The sequence below is a fragment of the Lotus japonicus genome, chromosome 2 (assembly GCF_012489685.1).
Source record: "Lotus japonicus ecotype B-129 chromosome 2, LjGifu_v1.2".
Classification (NCBI taxonomy): Eukaryota; Viridiplantae; Streptophyta; class Magnoliopsida; order Fabales; family Fabaceae; genus Lotus; species Lotus japonicus.
Window position 1 is genome coordinate 69673209 of NC_080042.1, and position 21625 is coordinate 69694833.

General features: G+C 36.7%; 5 protein-coding genes across 5 annotated transcripts; 2 read left to right on the top strand and 3 right to left on the bottom strand.

The window, feature by feature from the left end:
• Positions 1–317: 317 nt before the first annotated feature.
• Positions 318–2568, bottom strand: LOC130739137 (heat shock cognate 70 kDa protein-like). Its single transcript, XM_057591374.1, has 2 exons — positions 2250–2568; positions 318–2147 (listed from the first exon to the last, which is right to left on the bottom strand). Exons 1-2 carry the CDS (start codon positions 2467–2469, stop codon positions 478–480), a joined length of 1890 nt encoding a protein of 629 aa, XP_057447357.1. The 5' UTR covers positions 2470–2568; the 3' UTR covers positions 318–477.
• An 801-nt stretch (positions 2569–3369) lies between these two features.
• LOC130739139 (pentatricopeptide repeat-containing protein At4g21065-like) lies at positions 3370–5183 on the top strand. The gene has a single exon (XM_057591376.1). The coding sequence runs from the start codon at positions 3539–3541 to the stop codon at positions 5054–5056; it is 1518 nt and encodes a 505-aa protein (XP_057447359.1). The 5' UTR covers positions 3370–3538; the 3' UTR covers positions 5057–5183.
• A 521-nt stretch (positions 5184–5704) lies between these two features.
• On the bottom strand, positions 5705–8458 carry LOC130739140 (uncharacterized). Its single transcript, XM_057591377.1, has 3 exons — positions 7367–8458; positions 6091–6463; positions 5705–5952 (listed from the first exon to the last, which is right to left on the bottom strand). Exons 1-3 carry the CDS (start codon positions 7715–7717, stop codon positions 5768–5770), a joined length of 909 nt encoding a protein of 302 aa, XP_057447360.1. The 5' UTR covers positions 7718–8458; the 3' UTR covers positions 5705–5767.
• Positions 8459–10140: 1682 nt separating this feature from the next.
• On the top strand, positions 10141–15301 carry LOC130739138 (protease Do-like 10, mitochondrial). The gene is made up of 7 exons (XM_057591375.1): positions 10141–10621; positions 11883–12324; positions 12490–12749; positions 12857–12984; positions 13930–14133; positions 14525–14575; positions 14812–15301. Exons 1-7 carry the CDS (start codon positions 10243–10245, stop codon positions 15052–15054), a joined length of 1707 nt encoding a protein of 568 aa, XP_057447358.1. The 5' UTR covers positions 10141–10242; the 3' UTR covers positions 15055–15301.
• A 5643-nt stretch (positions 15302–20944) lies between these two features.
• LOC130739141 (ferredoxin-thioredoxin reductase, variable chain-like) lies at positions 20945–21581 on the bottom strand. Its single transcript, XM_057591378.1, has one exon. The coding sequence runs from the start codon at positions 21556–21558 to the stop codon at positions 21058–21060; it is 501 nt and encodes a 166-aa protein (XP_057447361.1). The 5' UTR covers positions 21559–21581; the 3' UTR covers positions 20945–21057.
• Between the last annotated feature and the right edge of the window lie 44 nt (positions 21582–21625).

Consider the following 21625-nt stretch of genomic DNA (forward strand, 5'->3'; position numbering starts at 1 on the left):
ACAAACACCTCCAAAAGTGTGGTTAACATAAGGTGATATGTGGTTAATATGAGTTTCCTACCTCAATTCTAAGCAACATGAAATGATTCAAATAGGTTGCCCTGCCTATCTCTTTCCATCACACCACTTAAGGATCAAACCCTGAACTAAATGGTTAAGGAGCCCAAACTATCTAGTAAAAAACTTTTTAAACTAATAACAAAGAGACCAAAATATAATCAGTGAAGGAAATTTGAGTTTGTTTTAGGTAGACAGAACTTTACTTGTCCTATGTAGTTCTTAAGTGAAATATTTAAGGTAATAGATGTGACTTGATTTCCATTTACTTCACAACTAATCTCAATGGAACTAAACAATACCAAAAATAAAAAGGAAAATACTACAATCATAGCATTGTAATCAAAGAAGAATAATGATAAAGCTGTAAACATGAGAAAGCTGAAATTGATGAATGCAAAGCAAATTACTACAATTTTATTAATCCTCATCACTATACACATCTGTCCAAGCATTGTTGATCTTGACAATTGCAGGTTCAAATATGCTCTTAAGCTCCCTTAATAAGTCCACAAACACAAACTTCTCTTCCTGCTGGTCATCAACAAGCAAATCTTGGCCCTTTAGAATTGCTGACTTGATCATAACTTGGTCCATTGGAGAAAGCTTAGAACTGACACACTTATCCTTCATAAGCTTTTTCATCTTGTAAACGTAATCATCAAGAGCATTCATTGCTTTCACTTTCTTCTTAAACTTCATATCTTCAGCCTTGTAATTCTCAGCTTCTTGAATCAATCTTAGGATTTCTTTAGCTGACAGCCTGTCTGTTTCATTGGTTATGGTAATCTCATTCTTATTTCCAGTGGTTTTTTCCACAGCAGAAACAGTTAGGATGCCATTTTCATCTATAGAAAAGCATACATCAAAAGGATGGCCACGAGGAGCAGGAGGGAGGCCAGTAAGACGAAAAGAGCCTAACAAATTGTTATCACTTGCTCTAGTTCTCTCACCCTCATAAACCTTAATCAAGACATAAGATTGGTTATCTTTAACTGTAACATAATCCTTTGTCATCTTTATAGGAATAGTAGTATTCCTAGGAATCACTACACTCATGCGATCTCTTATTAGCCCCCAACCTAAAGACAACGGGGTAATATCCAATAGCACCAAGTTCGGAACATTCTTAATGGCACATTCACTGAACAAAGCAGCTTGCACAGCTGCACCATAAGCAACAGCCTCATCAGGATTGATCCCCTTGCATAGTTCCTTACCTTCAAAAAAATCCTGCAAAAGCTCCTGAACTTTGGGAATCCTAGAATATCCACCAACAAGGACAACATCTTCTATATCACTCTTGTCCATCTTAGAATCATTAAGACACCTCTCAACTGTCTCCATACACTTTGTAAATAGATCCGCGTTGAGTTCCTCAAATCTGGCACGAGTAATTGAAGAAGAGAAGTTAATGCTCTCAAATAAAGCATCTACCTCAATGGTGGTATCTACAGCGAATGAAAGTGTTCTTTTTGTCCTCTCGCAAGCACTTCTCAACCTCCTTAAGGCTCTTGGGTTCCCACTAATGTCCTTCTTGTGCTTCCTCTTAAACTCCTTGACAAAATGTTTCACCATTCTGTTGTCAAAGTCCTCTCCTCCAAGGTGAGTATCACCAGCAGTGGCCTTCACTTCAAAGCTATCATCCTCAATAGTGAGAAGAGACACATCAAAAGTTCCACCACCGAGATCAAATATGAAAACATTTCGCTTTCCAGAAAAACTAGATTTCTTCTGAAGGCCATACGCAAGACCTGCAGCCGTTGGTTCGTTGATTATCCGCAGAACATTGAGGCCAGCAATAGTACCAGCATCTTTGGTGGCTTTTCGTTGGGAATCATTGAAATAAGCCGGCACGGTAACCACAGCATTCTTGATAGGTGACCCTAAAAATGCCTCAGCAGTCTCCCTCATTTTTGTGAGAACCATGGATGAGATTTCCTCAGGAACAAGGTGCTTTTCTTCACCCTTGTACTTAACAACAATAGTGGGTTTGTCATCACTACCAGCAATGACCTTAAAGGGCCAGAGCTTAACATCATCCTGAACAACTGAATCGTTGTATTTCCTACCAATTAACCTCTTTGCATCTGCAAAAGTAAAAACAACATTGATTTATAATTTGTCTTGTTCAGATAACTACACAGCAGCCATGAATGAAATTAAGACTGAAAAAAAAGAAAATCAATTACCAAAGATAGTATTTGATGGGTTTGCTGCAGCTTGATTTTTGGCAGCATCACCAATCAATCTTTGAGTATCAGTGAAAGCAACAAAGGAAGGAGTAGTTTTATTTCCTTGTTCGTTGAAAATGATCTCAGCCCTATTGTTCTGTTCCTGCCAAACAGCAACACATGAATAGGTGGTGCCTAAATCAATTCCTATTGCAGGACCCTCATATTTTATGGCCATTCTCACCCAAGTGACAGAATACCGTTTCTATAGATGAAATGATGAACTCAGAGTTTAGAAGACATTTTAAGGGTTAGTTTTTATAACTGTGAATTTGTATACAGCGCATGTATCTTGATTCCATCAACTGAATTTATATCTTCCACTCACCATTAATTAAGAGAGTCCCTTGGTGCTTATTCTATGGAAAAACTGAAAGCCTTCAAGTTTTAGTGTGATATACATTAATTACTTTTGATTCTTCAAGGTCACAACTCACAAGGTAGCTTTTCATATGTACGGAAACTTGTTATCACTTGTTCAATGTCCTTATATTTATGAGTTTATCTAGTACTCCCTCCGTCCCTAATTATAAGTTAACATTGAAATTTTTTTTGTGTCAATAAATATAAGCTAACCTTGCAAAAGTTAATATTTCTTTCCATATTCACCCTTGCATTTATTGGTAGTGGAGCACCACCATTAGTAGTACAATGATGAAAAAGTGTTATCATAAATAGGGGTAAACATAGAAAGTTGTACATTTTTTTTGAAAACCAATGCATCAATTAAGGCTTTCTTAATAAGTGTGATTTTTACAACTTTAGCTTATAATTAGGGACGGAGGGAGTAATTTATAGTAGTTCTGTGACTTATCAGTCTCTATTATCCTGCTATTGATCATGAGGATAGATAATTTATTCAACATTCATGGCTTAATATAAAATGATATTTTCTGAACCAGGATTAGTGAAGATTGCTTTGGCATCTTTTTCTCTAAATTGGATCATTATAATTTGTAAAGTATTTCACAGATTAAATTTGACGCATTTTTACCTTAAAAGATTATAAAGAGAGTGGTCAATTAGCTTCTCATTTTCCAATCCTCTATTTTTATCTGGGTATGAGGCATGAAGGATGCTCTCTTAACAAAATGTAACGACCAAACTTCGTTGTCCAACAACATGTTATTTTCATTTAGAAAAAAAATTGAATTAAAAAAAACACTTATATTATTTTTGTTAAAAATTCATAAAATATAAATTAGTTTAAATTGATAAAAAGAAGTATTAATATCACTTTCTTCCTTATGTATATTCTCATTTTAATATCTAAGCCAAAACCTCCGTTAAACCGCCGCAGCGCCACCTCTACCACCGCAGTCTGTACAATGAGCCCAAAGGACGCAACATTGTGGAAGGCGCAGCAAACTCTCATGACTCTCTTCAACCGGTGTTCCACCATGAACCACTTGAAGGAGATTCATGCTCGTATATACCAGACCGGGTTCCACCAGAACCACCTCGTCGTCGGAAAGATCATCGTCTTCTGCGCAGTATCTGTTCCGGCGGGGGACATGAACTACGCAGTCTCTGTCTTCGACAGGGTTGATAAACCAGACGCATTTCTCTGGAACACCATGATCAGGGGCTTTGGTAACACGAATCAACCTGAAAAGGCCGTTTTATTCTACAAGAGAATGCAGCAGGGTGAACCTCATGTGGTTCCAGACACCTTCACTTTCTCATTCTTGCTCAAAATTGTTGGTGGGTTGGGATCAGTTGTGTTGGGGAAGCAGCTTCATTGTAGCACCTTGAAGCTTGGGGTTGAAAATCATGCCCATGTTAGGAATTCTCTGATTCATATGTATGGGGTGATGAAGGATATAGAAACTGCACACCAACTGTTTGAGGAAATGTTGAACAAGGATTTAGTCGCGTGGAACTCTATCATAGATTGCCTTGTGTGTTGTGGGAAGTATAATGAAGCTCTTGATTTTTTCACCAGGATGGTGCAGAGTGGGATGAGACCTGATGATGCCACTTTTGTGGTGACCCTCTCAGCTTGTGGTGCAATGGGGGCACTTGCTTTTGGGAGGTGGGTTCATTCCTGCATACAAAGAGCAACTTATCTTGGTGAGATTACATCAGTTTCGAATTCCCTTGTTGACATGTATGCAAAGTGTGGAGCAGTGGAAGAAGCCTATGAGATATTTCGCAGCATGAAAGGGAAGAATGTGATTTCGTGGAACACCATGATTCTTGGGCTTGCTTCCCATGGTAATGGGACAGAGGCATTAACACTTTTCGCGGAAATGTTACAAGAGAATGTTGTGAGGCCGGATGGTATTACATTCTTGGGAGTGTTGTGTGCTTGTAGCCATGGAGGATTCGTCGATGAAGGAAGACGGTACTTTGATATTATGAGCAGAGACTATAATGTTCAACCCACAGTAAAGCATTATGGGTGCATGGTGGACCTTTTGGGTCGTGCTGGTTTAGTTGAGGAAGCATACATATTGATAAAGAATATGCCAATGGAGTGCAATGCGATTGTATGGAGGTCACTGTTAGCTGCATGTCGAACTCATGGAAATGTTAAACTTGCTGAGAAGGTGAGAAAACATCTATTGGAATTGGAACCGTGCCATAGCAGTGATTATGTTCTTCTTGCAAACATGTATGCAAGTACTGGGCAATGGAATGAAATGAGCAAAGAGAGAAGGTCAATGCAAGAACGGGGAGTTAAAAAACCAGAGCCTGGTAACAGCTTCGTCGGCTTACCTGGAATAAGGTTGGAGAACGAAACCGCTGAAAGATTGTCGTAACACTGCACAAAAAGTTTCCTTAAAGGTTTCAACTGACTTAGACGGTGAAGCTTTAGAAGATCTTGTCATAATGTATCAAGTTCCTGATGTAAACTGTTAACCAACATAAATAGCTCAATAGAAAATGAAAGAGTAAACTAACATGTTTAGGTCATGGAATGATTACTCACTCTCCATTTAATCCTTGAATTCACTTGTGTATACAATTTGATTGTCCACTTAAACATTGTCTCCGAGGTGAAGCTTAAAATGCCTGTGTGTAACTTTAACGTTTATGGTAAAAACATCTTAGTCCAACAGAATGTTCTTCACTTTGAAAGGTGCTGTTTCTTTCCTTTGATAAGCTTGAAAGGTGCTATGTGAATGAAGTCAGAAGGCTAAGAATGTGCTGTAATCAGTACTGAGCGCACACGCCAAAAGATATAACTTAACAAGTATTCCAAATCTGGAATTTAAAAAATGCAGTTCTAAGCTGAATGAAGAAAAATGCTGCATTGTTAATTCAGATAGGCAAATATCACAGTCACAGCTGAGCGACGCCGATGATTAAATATTCGAATGTAAATGGATGTTTTTTAGCATGGACCATTGATAAGTCATTTCTATAGAGTGGACTATTAGTTTGTTGAAACTTCAAAGCTGATAAGATGGCACAAATATATCAATTTCAATTTAAGCTATGATAATTGGAAAAAATAATTCTTATTGCCACTAAACTGATCTATCAATCGGAAAAGGGCTCAAAAGTCCTGTCTTTAAACAGTAATCGAGACCAACAGCAGCACAAACAAAAATGAAAACATTCTCAGACACATAAATTGTGCCATCCTGGGAATGTGACAAGAAGCTTTCAAAGTTCAGTTCAAGAAGTGGTCCACCACTTAAGGTTCCCAAACCTGCATCACGATTCATATTGTAATGTCACAAATTCACAATAGAGCATTCAACTGAAGGCCAAAAAAAGAAAAGAAAAATGTAGTTGTAAATTTTCATTTTTCAACTTACTTAACAAGATGGCAAGGTGAGGTGATTACCTTTAACAACGCCAAAAGCTGCTGCTACCCCTGTCTTAAGCTGAACATCATCCAAGTCTCTCCTTGTAGTGTATCGAAAAGTCACTCCAAACAATGCACAGCTTATGAAGTTGATTGCCAAAGTCAGAAGCAGCTGAGTTGGGTCGGTGACTTGAGCGTAGCATATGGGGAGCGCTGCAATGGTACCAACAAGGGCAGAAATAGATGCTGCTTTGACTGACTCCAATCTCTCTTGATCCCGATCAATTTCTTCACTTCCCATCCCCATGAATGCACTCCCATCTTTGGGGCCTCCCGCATTTAGCGACAGGGTGCGTTCTGCTTCCTCAACCAAGGCTTTTGCTTCTGATATTTCTCTTTGACATTCTGCAATCTTGCACTCTCTCAATTTTGATTAGCAATGATTCATGTACAAATCAAGCAATCAATTGAAATAAGTCAACGAGACAAGGTGAATTGCACAGCACCTTATCACAGGGTAGTACTTTTGATCAAGAGGAAATTGCTAAGAATGCATATGTACATCAGGGGAAAAGCCAAACCAAACAGGTTTATATATTACCTCAAAAGCCAACAAGGAAACACATAAATAAAATCCCTCAAGGCCATAGTGAATTTTGTCCCTATTTCCTTCATCTTCTTGAGACTTGAAGGCATTAGCAACAAATACAACAACAACAGAAGCCTTATCCCACTAGGTGAAGCCGGCTATATGGACACTACGCCATTAAGCTCGATAAAAAATCAAATTATGAGGGATATTATTGACAATGATATCATTTTCACTTCTATCTAACTTGCGAGCCACTGACGACAGAAGCACTAAATGAGTTTGAATAAGATATCTGGCACGAGTTTACTTAATCCATGTTTGGGAATCCTTCTACATTTGATTCTAAAGTCAAAATAAATTCTGAGGATAATCACTTGAGTAGCCTCTAGGCGTCACGAGTCACAATTGATCAGCTAAGAGAAGTTAAGCCAAACTTGCTATATATCCCAAGGAGCTCCAACCAAATCTCTTTCAATAAAACAAAAGTAAATCTTCAATATAGGTTTTTTGGGCTCAGAATCTTACCCTATACCAAAAACTAAAACTAAACTTTGAAGTTTATGTTAAATCAAAGTGTCATAAACATGGTATCTTTATTCTGTGATTTTTCTCTGTGCAGCGAAGTTTAAGCAAAATACAACTCAACTCTCAATTTTTCATCCAATGATTTTGACTGCTGAATGCTAATGAAGAAAAACAACAGAAAAGAAGTTACAAGGGTACCTCAGAAGCTTTGTTTTCAAGCTGGTCAATATAATCCTTGAACTGCTTGACAGCAAGTTCTTGTTGTTCAATCATTGCAAGTTGCGACTTAGCGATTTCAACCCTCTGCGAAGCTTTCTCTAACCCATCGAACAAAACCCTGTTCTCCTTTCTGCTCAAGAGCTCTTCAACTTGCGAGCCCACTATCCCAGACAGCGCGTCGTTGAGATTGTTGTTGCCGCTCACGTTCTTCTCCTCGTCGGAGCTCGTGGTGCAGCGGCATTTGAATGGTGGGAGTGGTTTTGATGCTCTGAAACTGAAAGGTTTCATCAACAGAGGAGATGAAACCTGAATGCGATTCATGATAATCATTTCGCACCTCTCGCACGGAAGAGAGTGAATTAGGCTATGGTTGTAAAATGAAGGGACAATATGCTCCAAACATGCACTTATGTTAAAAATAAGGGTTAAATATGTTTTCCGTCCCTAGACTTTTAGCGAGTGCTGGTTTCCGTCCCTCGCCGGAGTAAAAGCTGACTTTAGCCCTTGAACATAAGGAAAATAGCTGGTTTTCATCCCTGCTGGAGTGGTGGCGCTGACCACCGTGGCCACATGTCACGGGAAGCCTATGTGGCACATCAGTTAATGAACATAGCTGGATTTTTTTTCTTTTTTTTTTCTTAATCTCAAATCACTAATAAGTAATAACGATAACTAAATCTTATCTAATCTAATTCTTAAATTATTTAATCTTATTGTTTTTTGTAATGATGAACTTTTACATAAAAATTGTTCAAATTTTTTATCTCTTCCTCTTCAACCTCGTCTGCATCTCATCTTCTTTTTTCTTCTTCTTCTTCTTCTTCTTCTTCTTCTTTTTTATTCTTCTTCTTCCCACCACCCCCCATCTCCCACACTCTCCGTCACCCCAACCCCAGCCCTAATCCTTTTCCCTTCCAGAAATTGAAAACCATCAACCCAAAATCACAAAACTAAAAAACAACCTTAACCCATAACACCCAAAAACCCAAAAAACACTATCTATATCATGTATGATGGAACAACCCAAAATTACCACCCAACCCCAACGTGCACCGCAACCCCCACCCCTTATTCCCCAAAACCCCAATCCTCACCCAATAGCAACCCCAATCCCTAACCCAAACAAAAGTTATGAAACCCAAAAATCCCAGAATCCAGCAAAAGGGGAAGAAGAGACGAAAAATCAAAAATCAGATCTTGATGATGGATAATTGGAGAAGAAGAAGAGGAGAAGAAGATGAACCATAAGCCCTGCTGTAACACCCCCCACCTAGAACCAACAACCACCGCCCTCCACCAGAAACCGAGCCCCCACCGCTAAAAAACGCAACCACCACCGCCCAAAACGCAACCACCACCACTGCTCATATACCATCAGATCGGCACCACCTTTACCCAGATTCGAAACCCAAATCCAACTAAAGTTCCTTCCTTTTTACAGAAACCAATCATCATCTCCCAAACTTCTTGTATGTTGGCATTCAGATCTGAAAGGGAAATAAACTGAGGTTAGGGATTTGGTGTGTTGTTAAAGATGAAGATGTTGATGATGATGGATGAGGTAGATGTTGATGGTGGGGGAAGATGCTGATGGTGATGGGTGATGAAGATGTTGATGGTGGTTATGAAGATTAGGAAGATGTTAAGCGTTGAAATGAAGATTTTATTTTAAGATGTTGAAGGGTTTTATGTTATAATTATTTTGTTATTTTTATTTAATATTTTTCATAATTTAATAATTAGTTAATTTAATGTGGAATTAAAAAAAATAAAAATCCAATTAGACCTCATTAACTGATGTGGATGTGCCACGTAGGATGGCCGATACATGTGGAGACGGTGGTCAGCGCCACCACTCCGGCGGGGACGAAAACCATCTATTTTCCTTATGTTCAAGGGTTAAAGTCGGCTTTTACTCCGGCGAGGGACGGAAACCAGCACTCGCTAAAAGTCCAGGGACGGAAAACATATTTTACCCTAAAAATAAAAATGTGTGTGAAAAGGATATAAAGTGAAATAAATTGATTTCAGCAATTTGTCTCTTCAATAAGAGGTTACTAGTTTGATTCTCAAATTCATGAATGAAAATACTTATCGGCCTGAGTGTACTAATAATTGAGTGAACTAGTTTTAACTCTCACGACTATCAATTACGCGATACATTAATTCATGCTAGGAATGATAAAATTACTCATACTGTAAATATCTATGGATAAAAAATTTGAGGCGGATAAAATTACTTGCACTCAAGGATACTCATGTTCTACTCATTTATTAATGAAGTGAGTATGAATATCAATGTGTCCATGATACTTGACATCTAATATGTTTATTAAATGTGTATAATAGACTTTTTCAATCAATCAATCAATTAGAATGCTAGAAAAAGAGTGTTGCTACTTGCTAGCATCCCTCCCTCAACAAAATCGTCCAATCCAGCACTTATTATTTCAACTTCTTAGCACAAAGAGAAACGTGAACATAATGAAACTAGTTGCGGGCGAAGTGCGATGTTAGAAAAGACACGATAAGAAGTTGTCACCATGGTCACATGGCGGTGGCTTTGCCACGACGCCGGTGAACGGGCTATGCAATGCGGTAAAGTGAGGAAAGAAGGTAAATAGAATAGCCATGAGGTTAATTTTGTAATTTGAATTTTTTATCAGGATAATTTGAATGATTCAATCTAACCCATAAAAATTTGTTTAATCACGTGAAAAACAATATTATATGGCTTAGTTGTGAAGAAAATGTTTAACCTAAGTATCAACAAAAATAGTCCATGCCGCCTCACTAGCTTGAACTTCAATAGCTAAACCCCCTGAACTGCACCATTGAGGTTTAGGGGTTTACAAATGGCTTCAATTCTTCGTGCAGTTCGTAACCTCTCCCGTTTCACTTCATCAACCACCAGAACCACACAGAAGAACACTCATTCACACTCTCTATCCAGTTCCAAGAACTGCAATCTCATCAAAAAAACTGACAACCAAATCCGACGGTTGCCTCTGCCGGCATTGACGTCTTACAAGTTCCGGCACGGCGGTGGAAGAACGCCGCCGGTAAGGAAGGCTCACTCTCCTATCCGTTATCGCGGCGCGGGCTCGGACGTGTCGCATAACACGGCGGTGGAGCTTGCATTGAATTCAGTAGTCAAGGTTTTCACTGTTTCGTGTAGTCCTAACTACTTGCTTCCTTGGCAGAACAAGGCACAGAGAGAAACAATGGGTTCTGGTTAGTTCAATTTATTATTTTACTTACAATTTTTCAGTATTTAGCTAGCTTATTATGGTGCTCCTTTGTAAGTTTTAGAGTGTAAATCAGAATCAAAATAGATATGACAGGCATTTCAGATTTTATCTATCAAACATTAACACCTTTGAGGGTTGAGGCTTATGTTTTAATGGAAGAGATTGGAAGGAAGTGAGGGGAAACTAGAGGAGCTATAGAATGTTTATCTTAATGAATGTAGGGTGGTTAAGCGCTTTGAAACAACCTAATAGCTGCTTATTCTACTCCGAGGTGGATGATTTCAGTGGATGCAATCTGAAGCTTTAATCAAGATGGTCTGGTAGTTATATCTGCAGTGTTGTTAATTGTGGATGGTGAAATCCCACCATACACGACAAGTAGTGTTGGAATTGGCGGCCATATGGTAGGATATTTGCCATGGAGGAAAGCCAAAAAACTGACATGGCGGATATTTGATAACACTGTAATACTGTATATCTGAAGCATATATGTTTGAGATATCGCATGTTACTAACTTTGGATGCTTGCATTTTCTCCTGGGAAGTGGAAACAGATTACTTGGAGTTTGACTCATTCTTAGTGATTGTAAGCAACTTAGTTCCAAACTTCCAATTTGAAACAAGCTGAAAATAAGTTATAGGTAAGCATACACACTTATTCATAAGCTAATCTGAAAAGCTTATGAAAATAAATTCAAAACAACTTATAGGTAGGTCATAAGCTATTTAAATATGCTCTCCTGAACACTTGCGTAAGCGCTTATGCTATAAGATAAACTCAAACTGCTACGTCTATGTGAATATGAAATTGCATAATTTATTTGCAGGTCTGCAAATAAATTAGCACCTTCATTTGAAAGGAAGGACCTCTCTTTGTCTGTTGATTGAAATTAAGCCTTGCTGCTTTACATGTTTCCAAGATGTAATTCATATATTATTATTCCCTGATGTTTATTTTTAACAGTTGTGTGCTTTCATGTTTTTTATTATTTCAGTTTTGTTCTATGCAGCTTTTTTTTTGTGTATGGCTGGACTACACTCAGATGAATTAAAAATTTAAGAAATCTATTTATAAAATTAGACCAAATGGCTCAATTGAAAAAATGCATATATGTTGAGGGTGGAAATAGTAATTTTCTGTAAATTTATTGAAGCATTTTTGCTCTTGGCCCTGTTGTCCATTCATGACTGTTTACTCTGATACTTTTTACTTTCTCTAAAAAGCTTTTACGATGGTGATGCAGGGTTTGTAATTCTAGGCAGAAAGATTCTCACGAATGCTCACGTGGTAGCTGATCATTCATTTGTACTTGTAAGGAAACATGGTTCTCCAACCAAGTATAAAGCAGAAGTTAAAGCTGTTGGTCATGAATGTGACTTAGCTATATTGGTTGTTGAGAATGATGAATTTTGGGATGGTATGAATCCCTTGGAGTTTGGAGACATTCCGTTTCTACAAGAAGCTGTTGCTGTTGTGGGATATCCTCAAGGTGGTGACACCATTTCTGTTACTAAAGGGGTCGTTTCCAGGGTTGAACCTACACAATATGTACATGGTGCAGCCCAGCTGATGGCAATACAAATAGATGCAGCCATAAATCCAGGGAATAGTGGTGGCCCAGCAATTATGGGCAAGAAGGTTGCTGGAGTAGCATTCCAAAATCTTTCAGGTGCTGAGAATATAGGGTAAGTCTTTTGATTTTCTTTGCCTTTATAATTCTTGAGTTTAAACTTAAGGTTTATGAATTCTCAATCATGCCAGTAATTTTCATATATTTTAGTTCACAGTTAGGTTACACAGAGAACAAATTTTGCATACTAGATTACTTCCTTTCATATTGGATATTGCAGTTACCTTATACCTGTACCTGTAATAAAGCATTTTATATCTGGTGTAGAAGAAAAAGGGAAGTATATTGGATTTTGCTCTCTGGGTTTGTCATGCCAGACTACTGAAAATGTACACCTCAGAAACCATTTTGGCATGCAACCTAACATGACTGGGGTGCTTGTAAGCAAAATAAATCCACTTTCAGATGCATACAAAGTTTTGAGGAAAGATGATATTATACTTTCATTTGATGGTGTGCCTATAGCGAATGATGGTACAGGTGTGTTCTTTCTTTACTTTTTCCTGGATTTTCTTATTTACTCTATATATAATTAACCTTTGAGAAACAGAGAATTGATAACATTTGATATGATGATTGCATTGCAGTTTCTTTCCGAAACAGAGAACGGATAACATTTGATCACTTGGTGTCTATGAAAAAGCCTAATGAAAATGCAATTGTTAGAGTTCTGCGGGATGGCCTAGAGCATGAACTTAGTATCACTCTCCAACCTGTAAGTTATATATGTTTTATGTGTAATAAGTTAATGATTATCCATACTTGATTTAAATATAGTTCGGGAAAGTTAGATACGTTTAGTACCATTGTGGAAAGGGCAGCAACCATCAGAATGATATTGGGTTGATAATTCAGTGGTTTGGAAGATTCGATCAGTTGTGAAATGATTCGTTAAAGACTTTCTTTCAATTTACATCAAGTTGGTTACTAATGGGGTGAGTTTCTGTTTGGATCTTACACGTGAATGGAGCTGTAGATAGTTTATACTGTAGTTATCAATCTTGGATAGTGGCGCAAAGCGACCAACCCCAGAAAAGGTTAGCATAACAGCAAATACTGGAATGACCAATATACCAAATATTATAGATACAAGATAAAAAATATACACATCTAAATGCTAAAAAAATTAACAATTACCCAAAATTGAAGACATTCATGTTCTCAAGTTATAGTGTAATCACACATTCACCATCAATTTAAGTCATGTTAAAAAAATGAGAATATAGAAATGGAACCAACAAAAAAAAAGATTATGGAAAAACCAATGTATTAGATCAAAATTTGAGGAATGTGAACTGTGAAGCATGAAGGAAGAGCAAAATACAAAAGAAAAAAGTAACTGTACCCTGCAAGCTGTGATGTGTGAACAGACAGATCTTGATGTCTGAGAGCAGTGGCTCTGTGGGAAAATCCTGGGATTGGCCAGTAATCACTAATGACACACCAATGAGCATTGGGACTGTGGCCAGAAACTAAAGGGATTTCAACCCTTGATTTTGTTTTAATATTTGATAATTTTAATGTATGGAGGAGAAAATAGATTTGTTTGAATGGTGACATCACTAACTGTACACCCTGCAGTTTTTCCATTTCCTACTTGTTACAAATTGGTTTTGGGCAACAGTTTTTTTTTTTTTTAATATTGCTTTCAATATTTCAGATCCAGCCCTTAGTTCCAGTTCATCAGTTTGATAGACTTCCAAGTTATTACATTTTTGCTGGTTTGGTATTTGCTCCTCTCACCCAGCCATACCTTCATGAGTACGGGGAAGACTGGTATAATACATCACCTCGTCGTTTGTGTGAACGGGCATTGAGAGAATTACCCAAGAAAGCAAATCAGCAACTTGTTATCTTGTCTCAGGTTAGCATCATTTTAACTTAAGTGCAGTTACTGCCGAGGCCTTTTTTGTTTCTTGATTCCTTTGAAGAGGATTATCATATCCTGTGCCTCACTCCTTTGCTTTTTCAATAACATCTCTTTTAAGATTAAACATATGGTCCACCATTGTAAAACTCATTGCCATGATAATCCCACATTAGTTTGTGACATTGTGAATGATATATATGTTAGACAAAGGAGTGAAGACAAAAGTGCACACAATAATTTCCCTACGTTTTGGGGAGAACCTAAATTGAACTTTTTCATATAAGAGAAATGATAAGTAGAGTATATTTATGAGTTGATTTCAGCAAATGAATGCATGTATTTGGTTCAGGTATTGCTTCTATTAATAATATCTTATTTGTTTTAGGTCCTGATGGATGATATCAATGCTGGATATGAGCGTCTTGCAGAGTTACAGGTGCCAACTTGTATATGCTTTAGCTATTTATTCAATGAGTAAATCTGGTAATGATGAATATCTTAGATTTCATTCATTAGTATAGATGCAAATTCAATGGGCCAATGACCAAGATTGCTTTAGAAATAATATTATCAATTTTTTACTCTATGCACATTTAGATCTGTTGTTAATATTGTTCACTTAAAAGGGGTGTTCTTTTAGTGCTTATTTGATGTGTTGATTCTGATACCCAGGTTTTGAAGGTTAATGGAACAGAACTAGACAATCTAGAACATTTACGCCAACTTGTTGAAAACTGTAGCACAGACTGCTTGCGGTTCGATTTGGAAGATGATAGGGTCATTGTCTTGAACTATGAAACGGCAAAAATTGCCACTTCTAGAATTTTGAAGCGTCACAGAATACCTTCATCAATGTCTGTTGATCTTATTGATGCACAGAATAATTTACAAACTGGGCCGACTTTTTCACATTGAGATTGCAGTTACTCATTCGTCAATAAGAGAGCATATTGGTATGTTAGTTTTGAACAATCATTCTGATTTTCTCTTAAATTTATGTAAACTTTGACAATGGATTTTCCATATGATTATTGTTATTGATTTTTTACCTTATTACTGGACTAACCATGTAACAACTCTTGAAACTATAATAGGCCTCACAATGTAACTTGAAAAATAGATAGTATATTGTGTATGTGTGCAGGCTACAGTTGTTTTATTATTGTTGTTTTAGTCATAGCAAATTGCTTGGATCGTTTAATACAACATTTCATACAACCAACTAATTTTATTAACTTTTGATTTATTGTCTTTTAATCCTCCCTCCTAACTCTTTGCTTCTTTCGTTTTAATTTTATTGCTTAAAAGCAGGCAATAGTGAGCAAAATATAGGCGTATTTGGTTTATAAAAGCATTTTGTTTTCTTTAATTAATATTTGTAGAACTTTTTTTACTTGAATGAATTTTTGGAAATACAAATAAAGTTCAAATATATGAACATAATTGAAAGTAACAAGAAATAAAAACGAAGAAATACTATTATTATCGGAGAGGCCAAGCAGACCATGGATGATGGCGCTTAGGGAAGTACATGAAGTATGCAATGGAGTGTTCTAGGCATAACAAAAAAAATGAGATGGAAGATTTTTTTGAGTTGTATATAAATTTAATTTAAAGTTCATAATTTTTAGTCTACTAATAAGATAAGTATTTTTTTTTAAGTAATAAGATAAGTATTCAATATGTTATATTTGAGTTCTTATTCTTGAATGTCAAAGACATTTACATTTTTTTATGAAGCCACATGCCTTCTAAATTGTGATTATATCACACAGTTTTCACGTTCAATTAAAAATAAATTAACATTGTTTTTTTTAGACAACAAAAGTTTTATTGAAAGAAGAAAACATGAGAACAACCCTCTCATGCAATAGGGTGAAAAGAAGACCACACTTCAGACTAGTGTCTCGATAAAACCTTTCTAGGAAAAACCCAATTGAGATAAAAACCTAGATAAGGAAAAAGAGTACAACTAACCAAAAAGTGTGACTTTAAATATAGCTCATGCTCATGAACCCACCAAGAAAAGAATTCCCAAAATCCACACACAAAAAGACCACACCCCAACACTAACAGTAAAGATACGTCCATAAAGCATCCAAAATGAAAGATTACCCAAAGACAAAGCTTTCAAAATTCCACAAGGCAAAACCATACCACTTGCAATACAAAATTGCACTATTTCCATCTGCATTATCTTCATTCTGAGATAATATCCTCATGCACAGCACCAGTGACCAACAAAAACAATATATTAACATTGTATTTTGAATAGTTATTTAAATTTAAAATATCAGTTTCCTTAAAAAAAATTAAATTTAATCAATCAATTACCAATAGGCATAGAAATCACCATTTTAAATAAAGCAATTTATTTTGCTCCATCTCAAAGTGAAGGACCCTTTTGTCTGATTTTGTCATGTTTTTATAATTCGCAATTTAGTTATTTACATTTCAAATAATGAACTATTTATTTTTCGATGTACCAAAAAAAAAATAATGAACTATTTGAAATGGTTCCAAACTCTCTCATTTAAAAAGGGTACTAGAGCAACACCCAATAAATAATTGTATTATTGCTAATTTTCTTCATTAATTTTTTCATAAATTATTATTAAACTTATTAGAGCAACACCCAAACTCTCTCATTTTAAATTTATTTATCAAATTGAGTAGTTTGTATTTTTTTTATTTTATTTTTTGACGGGCAAACCATATAATTATCATTGATTATAAATAGAGGAGGAAGATTGGTCATCAAATTATTATTAAAGCAGCATTCTCTACTATAGAATTCGGCCTTCGGGGTCAACCCGGCGGCTTCTATGAAGAAGGCGGCGCAACTTAAATTGACAATAGCTCGACTAGGTCGCTTCGCTTCCAAAAAGTTGGAAAACTGGACTAAAAAAAGCTATTCCAGCGGCCACGGTGGCATCCGATCCAGCAGATTCTTATTCCTATTATGGCTAAGGCAGAAAAGACATCCTTGCATCCCTGCAATGTCTTGCTAGCGAGCTTGCTTCCGTTACAGACTTGCCTTCCTATTCTGTCGGGCTGATCTCCTTCGATTCCTATTTTCTCTAGTGATAGGGAATTAGGGATCACTTCACTCCCTAGCTCCCGAAGAAAATTTCAGGATCCACCTTTGGTGCCACATTCTGGCACGAAGACCATTAGATGGTACATATGAGAGAGATAAGAACAAGCTCGGCAGCCTTGGTGCGCTCCCTAGAGGTTGGCAATCTCTCTCTCTCTTTTAATGCATTAATGCTTATCTGCGCTCTGCATTTACGACGTTTGATTCTTATCCGTTTTCCGGGCTTTTACCATGTCTCCCGAACAATTTCAGTACATATGACGCAAGACGATTCCACATATCGAGGTCGGAATGGGATCGGGTGTTTTCACGTCTCACCGTAGTGCCTAGTTTGTCTTGATTTGCGATTGATGAACAAGAAGGAACGAAGTGCTCGACCGAAAGGGAAGGGAAAATGGAACGATTTTCTTTTTTGACTTGCCCTGGTCTCCGTCTGGACCCAAAGCCCCCCCGCATTCCATCAACCCCGCCCCGTAGGTTGGGGGAAGAGGGCATTTCCATCGCGAAGGATTCAATCTAGCCACAGGTTCCCCTACGGCTACCTCGTTGCGACTTCACCCCAGTCAAAGGCCCCACCGTGGCATGCGCCAATAAGACCACCAAAAGCCTTTGTGGCATTAGCGGTACACAGAAGTCATGGGTGATCATTGGTCCGATGCTTCGGGCGAAACCAATTCCCGGGGTGTGACGGGCGGTGTATTTAAAAAAGAAAAAGTAAAGGGGCCTGCTATCCTTACCTTTCCGGGAATGGCACATCCTATCATAAATCAGAGTCATCGGCTCTCTTTCCATAATTTTTTTATTGTTTCCTCCTATAGAAATGATGTCGTGATGGGATGAGGATGGGGATAACGAACAATTAACTATAACAAATGAAGTACCAAAATATTGATCCTAGACCCCGTGGACCTTCCTCAATCCATACATTATCAACAAAAGAAAAAGCATACTTAGACATAAAATCAGCAGGACTTATTAAACGCATAAAAAGAAGAGAGAAAATGATCGCAAAATGAATTGGATGGAGACACTGAAAATGAGCCATCATTCAATCCACGGAGTTAGATTAAATTATGGAAATAGCTTAATAATCTAATCATTTTTATACTTTAGAAATTACTCATAGAATAATAAAGTAGAGACAAACAATTTCTTTGGCATCTCAGTTTTTTTTTATCAAACGAGTAGCTAATCCTCTTGATTTATTTAAAACAGGATTTTTTTTTCAATGGTTCATTATTCGGAGGATTGTCTAACGACACTTACAACTGATCATTATTTTCTTTAAACTAGCTTATGGGTTAAATTTCATATGGATCTCACTAAAATGAAATAAAAGCCCATATAATTTGGTTAACCCCACGTAAATTTCAACTAGAATGCGTTGAAAAGAGACTATTAAAAATTAATATCAGTAGCATTCCTCTAACTGAAATGCTAATAAGAGTTTTTTATTATTATTTTTTTATGTCAATAGGCAATGCAATATTAGACTACTTCGAAAAATATTTCTTATTCACACGATGAAACTAACATGGGAACAGGAAAAAGCATAAATCTACGAATTCACTGAAAAAAACGATTTCATTCTAACTAAGTGTAAAATCCCATTACTCCATTTTTAGAAGGAAAAAAAACATACACAGTTTGTAAACATGACTTGGAAGCAAAACCAAAGATACTTAGACATCAATAATTTCGTAAACAAAAGATGTAATCATCTAAAACAGTAATTCATTTCTGCCAACAATAACAAGCCTCCATTATATCCAACTGAACTAAATCTATTCATATTTATGATTTGTCATTAAGTGAACAAGCCAAAAACTTCAAATATCACTAAGAAATATTCAAGACAGCTACTTGACTATCAGTATATAAGGTTAGATGAAATTCTGTAAATACACATCATCAAAGAACCAACTGAAATAACAATATTTGCTTCTTTCCAGTTCGTGGATAGGATACAAAACACCTGAGTTTAGCCTTAAAATAATGCAAATTATAGGTTCAAAAGACAGATTGACAGAAGATGCCATTGTTTTTATCAAATAAACAGACACCTGCTAAAAAATATTAGAATGATTGAGGCTAACTCCCTTCAAAGTATCTAAGGACTTCAATTCATAAAATTCGAAGAGATTATAATTATCTTATATAGTTCTGTAAGTCATGTATCGGAAGATAAAACGGAAGATAAAACGTTGAAAAATGAAAGCAGCAACAAAAGGGCTTGAAGTCTAAACAAGTTTAGTAATGACTGCCTAAGATGAATTCATAACATTCAGTTAGCCTTTCTCCTTTCTATATGGATAGCTTCCAACAGTGATAGCATATCCCATGCAGACACAAAACATTATTTGAATTGTTGAGTTCAATACATAGATGAAATGGTCATCATGTAAAAACCAGAAGCTAATACTTGGAATAATCTTAACTGAATACAACATAAATGCTTTTAAGGGTATGTTCGATCAGAGGAGAAGGGAAGTGAAAAGAGGGTTTTAAGCAAACCTCACTAGTCTAGGTGTTTGATAAAACAAGGAAGACAATGAGAAGCACTCATATGATCCTCTAAATTAACCCCACCTCCCCCATTCACTTTCATGCATTTTTCAAAATCATTTCTCTCTATTCTCTTCATTTCCCTTCCTTGCCTATTTTCTTTAATTTCTTTCTTTCCTTCTCCACCCTTATGTTTGGATGTTGGATGGTAATAGAAGGAATATGAAAGCTTTCAAGAAAGCATTACTATTTTTTATACAAAAAAGATGAAGAGAAGTCAATAAATTTTTTATGTGATTCTTTAGTTGAAACCCTCCTTATATAATCTTTAAAAAATTCTTAAATTCCCACAAATTGGGAAATTCTTAAATATCCAATCAAATGGAAGGAAAACCACAACTCAACCACCATTCTCTTCCCTTCCCCTCCTATATCCAAACATGCAACAAAGGAATTAGCCATCTAACATCAACATAAGCTGATTTTTTGTTTCACCCCTGTACATAGCTCAAGTTGTCCGTGGTGCGTGCCTTTACACATTACTAAATTCTAAGCCACTAATCAGAAAGACAACAGATGACAAGATCTCAAAGGAGCCACAAAAGTAGAATCCTTAGGAAGCAAGATCTCATTACTTAGAACAAGGACTAAATATAAACTCTCCAACAAGGCACAACCACATCATTAGTGAAGAATAACAAAACAAAATAGAGTAAAAATTCAAGTGGATCGATCATATCACAAATCAGATTGGATACACTTCTCGACAAGCACAAAATAGAAAAAGAAAAAGAAACTAAAATGAATCGCACAAGTCAAAATTAACCCAACTCCCTCATATTTTCAGAAGCTCTATCATCTAACTTATTCAAATCAAAATTCTCTCATGTTTGAAGTTTCACACGCCTTAAGATTTTGTATCTATTTCTCTCCGTTACGAAGAGCGAGATAAGTCAAATTTTAACATGACAGTGTCATTGTAACATGAGGTGATCCATTTCCAACTTCTTTCAAACTTCACTATAAGCACTCACAAAACTATAAGAGCATTTTCGCAAGTACGAAACCAAATACTAATCTCAGTTGAAAAGCTCCCATCAGCTAGAAACTAGAATCTAATCAAAATTAAGACCATAGCAATGATTAAAATAGCAACTATTAATTAAAACAAAAATAAAAAAGTTAATGGAGCAAGATTACACATACAACAACACTGCACATGGATCATTTCATTATTTACTATTCAATAATGACAAAGTAATCATAGATTTAGTGTAACAGAACTAGAATTAAGACATAATAGGGTTTCACTGAACTCAGAGAAACTCAAACTCATCTTCCTTAAGATGCGCAAAGAACTTGACAGCACCACGACCTTCAATTTCAGTAACAAACTGAACCTTATAAGGAAAATTAGCAGAGATTTTCTTACCCTTCCATAGCGCAACGTACTGCTTGATCTCCCCTTCCGCACCTTCAAGATCGAACTCCGGAACCTTGGGCACATGGTACACCTTCAACGGAACCTTCACCCTAACACGCGCTCCGACCTTCGATGATTCCGCTTCTTCCGATTCCGATGATGAGGAAGTGGACGACGGCGATGATTCTTCCACGGCGACCTCGCACCGCGTAATGCTTCTGCTGCTGCCTCTGAGATTTGCGAATAGAGGAGGATGAATTGAAGAAGATGAAGAGAATGGAATCGATTTGGTGAGGAGAAGCATCGATGAGCGATTTGGGGAAACGCTGAGCAGTGGTGAAGAGGGAGCCATCGCAATCGCTATGGTGCTCATGTTGAATTGGATTGATTTCATTTTCTGTTTGATCGTTCCTTTTCTATCTTATAAATAACATATGATAGTAATATTAATATTTGTTATT